At 43.0% G+C, this 5,000-nt stretch overlaps 1 protein-coding gene across 2 annotated transcripts in view; it reads left to right on the top strand.

Moving 5' to 3' along the window:
• Positions 1-5,000, top strand: part of vav3 (vav guanine nucleotide exchange factor 3) — a 103,625-nt gene that overhangs the window by 90,926 nt on the left and 7,699 nt on the right. For both annotated transcript variants that reach the window (XR_014534248.1, XM_083545720.1), the window contains exons 21-24: positions 1,784-1,849; positions 2,361-2,392; positions 2,514-2,630; positions 4,371-4,458. Coding sequence is in view for 1 of the 2 variants with exons in the window: in XM_083545720.1 (XP_083401846.1) it covers positions 1,784-1,849; positions 2,361-2,392; positions 2,514-2,630; positions 4,371-4,458 (303 nt within the window). In the remaining variant the exon portion in view is untranslated. The remainder of the gene's footprint in view (positions 1-1,783; positions 1,850-2,360; positions 2,393-2,513; positions 2,631-4,370; positions 4,459-5,000) is intronic.

The following is a 5,000-nucleotide window of genomic DNA, read 5'->3' as shown; positions in this document are numbered from 1 at the left end:
GTGAATGTAGCATCCTGTTTGTTTAATTTAGAGAGGAGGGTCTTGATAGATCCTCAATAGAGAGAAGGGTCTTGATAGATCCTTACTAGAGAGGAGGCTCCTGATAGCGCTGTCTTAGAGAGAAGGGTCTTGATAGTCTCTTGTTAGAGAAAATGGTCTTGATAGTTCTTTCCCAGAAATTTTGGGACCAGTCGAGCAGGAAGGACTGGAGGGAGCATATCGCAGTGCAGGGTGTAATGAGTGCTTTAAGCGGAAAGTGCTTAACAAAATAAAATCTCTGTATTCATGTTAACCTCTGTAACTCTTATTAGTTCTACAATTTATTTAAGCCGATACCCTGGTTGCTTGTCAAACCCTGGCAGCTCTGATCGACTTGGCATGTTTGGAAGCTGAGTAAGTCTGGTAGATTTGATAACCTTGTTGTAGCTCAGTGGTAAGATGTTACCACCAATCTGCTACTGCTGGGGTCTTGATCAAGGCCCTTAACCATCATCTACCCAGTTGTAAGTCGCTCTGGATCTGCCAAATGCCATAAATTGTAATAACCTTTGTGTAACCGTAGTGTCTTTCAAACGTTGATAACCTGATACCTTTGGCAAGTCCTGGTAAGTTTTGGTAACCTTTGTAGCTCTTGTGCACTTGAACATTGGCTAAGCATGGTAACATTTAGTAATCCCATGCTAACCCCAACATTCAATGGAAACTGGGTGTCTCCAGTAGGAGATTGAAACCTGGATAATCTGTTTAAGATGGTAAGCTCTACATCATTTTACACCAGTGTCTCAAACTTACTTTACTGGTCCCTGCATAGGTATTGTTTATAACACTGATATATCTGATAGTCCTGGTGGCCCTGGTAACCATGAACCATAGTCCTAGTAATTCTGGTATCCTCTATTAAGGTTTTGACTTTGGATACAAGGTATTGCTCCTCAGATTTGTAACACTTGGCCATGCATGGCATTCCCTGATAATGACAGTGGCAGGTAACCCTGATGACCCTGGGAACACAATTCTACCTCTCGGTGGGGGCAGAGAAATGCGATTGGTAGCTTTAACCTAATTTCATCCCTTGCACTGTGTGAGCTAACAGTTTTAACCTTATTCACATGCTTATCGGAGCTGTAGGGCCAGCATAAGAGCCTCATCGAAGAAAAGAGATAAAACATCAGTATGATAAATTTATCATGGCCACTTAAGCATGGCTTAACAAATCGAGTTAGTCTGAACAAGAGGGCCGTCTGGACCACCGCAAGCTTTTAGCCTCTCCCAGAAGGACCGTCTGGATAAAGATTCAAGGTCTTGCGTTAATGGATAACAACGGCCGTATCAGTTAGCATCGATGTTAACCGTATTCAGTTGTTATTATAGATCGTTTTGAAAGGAACACATTCAGCAATTCATGAGGCCATTTTCTCATTTTAGCAACCGATACGAGTCAAGCCAACATTCTGGAAAGCAGGCCACTCTTGATTTTCGATCGTTAGGATCTCGCTCGCTTGATCTGAAATGCTGGGTCGATGTGACAGCACGACCCTGTACTCACGTGCTGTATTCTGTCCATTGTTATTGCAAAAACGTGAACGGTATAAACCTAAACAGGCAGGAGAAATGCAGTCCTAATAGATATCCATTAGTTCTCGCTACAATTTAACAACTCTAAAGGAGTCGTTACTGGAAGGAATGCGCGTTTGCATCTTCGGAAATGAATAGCGTTGCTGAATTATTGAAAACGAGGTGCTCGGCTGAGCGTAATGTAATTATCTGGATGTCATGGTTGCAGGGCAAAGTCTTGACGACCAGAGAGGTTGGATTCTTCCCAAGCAACGCCGTGAAGCCTTGCCCGTGTGTGAGTGCCAGCTTAAACATGCAACACTGAAAACACGTAGCTTTACAGGAACACCATCAAAACTTAGATCACACAGATCAGTGTGTGTGTTTAGTATTACATTAACATACACTATATGGACAAAAAGTATTGGAGCACCTGACCTTTCCAGATGTTTAACTCGGGGGCACACAATTGAATCGCACGTCTTTAGTTGAAACCAAACCTGTTCCATCACGATGCCCCTGTTTTCATGGGTTGACTGTGTGTGGAAAATCTCCTGCTATAGATCTCCATCCCTATTGGACATCAGTTTCTGACTTTTGTCGTCCAATAGGGTATAAGTGTATGGAGTATGGAGAGTTTGAGCACTATAGGAGATCTTCCACTACAATCCATGTAAATCTTAGAGTGGAGCTTATTATAAGAGAAGCACATAGCAATTTAATGGTCAGGTGTCCATAAACTTTTGGGCCATATGGTGTATTTTATTCTCTCTCTCAAAAAAAGAATCTGTTCTTTTTTTCTCCAGGCAAGACCCATTGATTACTCCTCTCAGACCTGGTGAGTGTGAACAGACAGGTCTTATATTGGAGTGGAGGCTTTTTTTTTTTTTTTTTTTTTTTTTTTTACATTTTCTCTACCTCCCTGTCTTGACCTTTTCCCCCTGTGCGACCCTGGGCAGGTTTGCAGGTGGCATGCTGCGGGTGCAAGCGGAGGCGACGCTCCTGAACAGGCAGAACAGCACGTACCTGGTGAGGCATCGAGGGCACGACAGCAACGAGTACGCCATCAGCATCAAGTGAGTCAACATGATGTACGCTTCCACTGTGTGTGTGTGTGTGTGTGTGTGTGTGTGTGTGTGTGTGTGTGTGTGTGTGTGAGCAGCATAGCAATAACAGTGCAGTGCGAAGGAGTTCTACTCACGAAACGTAAGCTTCCTTGAACAAATGCAATTTCCAAAACTTTTCTGTCATATGATGTTTGCATAAGGGTGTGTGTGTGTGTGTGTGTGTGTGTGTGTGTGTGTGTGTGTGTGTGTGTGTGTGTGTGTGTGTGTGTGTGTGTGTGTGTGCCATGAAAAACACCTCTGAAGTATTGTTTTACTTACACAATAATAATGTCTGGTGTTCGAAGTTTTGCACTGAAGCTGTAACACTGTTTCAGTGCCGGTTCTGTTCTATTGGAATAATCGGAACAGCTACACTACAGGGTCAAATGTTTCTGGACACTTGAGCTTTGGACTGATATGTAAATCTTTCTAAACATCCCATTTCATGTTTCGTATCCATTTGCTGGGAACCTCCACTGTTCTGGGAAGATGTTCCACCAGATTTTAGACTGTGATTGTGGAGAATTGTGAGATTTTATTCAGCCACAAAGTAGATGTGGGCGTGTCCAGAGATAAGGAGTGTTGGTGAGTAGATGTGGGCGTGTCCACAGATAAGGAGTGTTGGTGAGTAGATGTGGGTGTGTCCAGAGATAAGGCGTGTTGGTGAGTAGATTTGGGAGTGTCCAGAGATAACGAGTGTTGGTGAGTAAATGTGGAGTCTAGAGATAACGAGTGTTAACAAGTAAATGTGGGTGTGTCCAGAAATAATGAGTGTTGGTGAGTAAATGTGGGCGTGTCCAGAGATAACGAGTGTTGGTGAGTAGATGTGGGCGTGTCCAGAGATAACGAGTGTTGGTGATTAGATGTGGGCGTGTCCAGAGAGAACAAGTGTTGGTGAGTAGATGTGGGCGTGTCCCGAGATAACAAGTGTTGGTGAGTAGATGTGGGCGTGTCCAGAAATAACAAGTGTTGGTGAGTAGATGTGGGCGTGTCCAGAAATAACAAGTGTTGGTGAGTAGATGTGAGCATGTCCCGAGATAACGAGTGTTGATGAGTAAATGTGTGCGTGTTCAGAAATAATGAGTGTTGATGAGTAAATGTGGGTGTGTCCTGAGATAATGAGTGTTGATGAGTAAATGTGGGCATGTCCCAAGATAATGAGTGTTGATGAGTAAATGTGGGCGTGTCCAGAGATAATGAGTGTTGATGAGTAAATGTGGGTGTGTCTAAAGATAATGAGTGTTGATGAGTAAATGTGGGCGTGTCCAGAGATAATGAGTGTTGATGAGTAAATGTGGGTGTGTCCCAAGATAATGAGTGTTGATAAGTAAATGTGGGCTTGTCCTGAGATAATGAGTGTTGATGAGTAAATGTGGGCGTGTCCTGAGATAATGAGTGTTGATGAGTAAATGTGGGTGTGTTTAAAGATAATGAGTGTTGATGAGTAAATGTGGGCGTGTCCAGATATAACGAGTGTTGGTGAGTAGATGTTGGCTTATGCTGAGATAACGAGTGTTGATGAGTAAATGTGGGCGTGTCCAGAGATAACAAATGTTGGTGACTAGATGTGGGTGTGTCTAGAGTGAAGGAACCATCTAGGTGCAGTGATTACATGTGAAAGTGAAGAGCTATTGATCCTGAATAAAACAGAACAGGATGCTAGCTGCCTTTGTGTATAACTTCACAATAAATGCTTTTTCCACATTACAGGTTCAACAACGATGTGAAGCACATCAAGATCTTAACTAGAGACGGCTACTTCCAGATCGCAGAGAACCGGAGGTTCAGGAGCATCATGGTAAACATGCTTCTTCTCACTGATACTCTACGCCAGCGTCAGTGTGAATGCTGGATTGTGATTGGCTGGAAGAAGTTTAGATTGTTGAACACACAGCTAGTTCTAAATGAATACGCCGCGTAGAAACACCTGTAATATTGCAACATCCAGTTCCAGATCCATATAGAGTCATAAAGAACCCATGTGATTTCCGTGACGCCGGACAGTGGAGTTTTTGAATAATAATCGTCTTGATTTTTGTGAAGAGATAAGGCAGGAATATTGAATATTATCTGAAGTTTTTCATTATATCCTTCGTTTTTCTGTACGCTTTCATGCCGCCGTTATTGCCTCATCTGTTTTCCGGGTCCGGGGCTTAAGCGTGGCGGCTCTTTTTTTTAACGTTGTTATGTCATGAGCAGAGCGGGTCGCTTTTGTCATTTACTTCTGAGAGCACTTTTAGATTTGATTTCACAAATGCCATTTAAAGAGCCTTATTCGATTGTGGACGAGGCCACCTTATCCCCATTTACTCTGGGTTCCTTTCGGTTTCTAAGTGCGTA

Source organism: Silurus aristotelis (genome assembly GCF_946808225.1).
Source record: "Silurus aristotelis genome assembly, chromosome: 1".
Lineage (NCBI taxonomy): Eukaryota > Metazoa > Chordata > Actinopteri > Siluriformes > Siluridae > Silurus > Silurus aristotelis.
The sequence above is the reverse complement of the archived record's forward strand: the minus strand, read 5'-3'. Positions and strand labels throughout refer to the sequence as shown.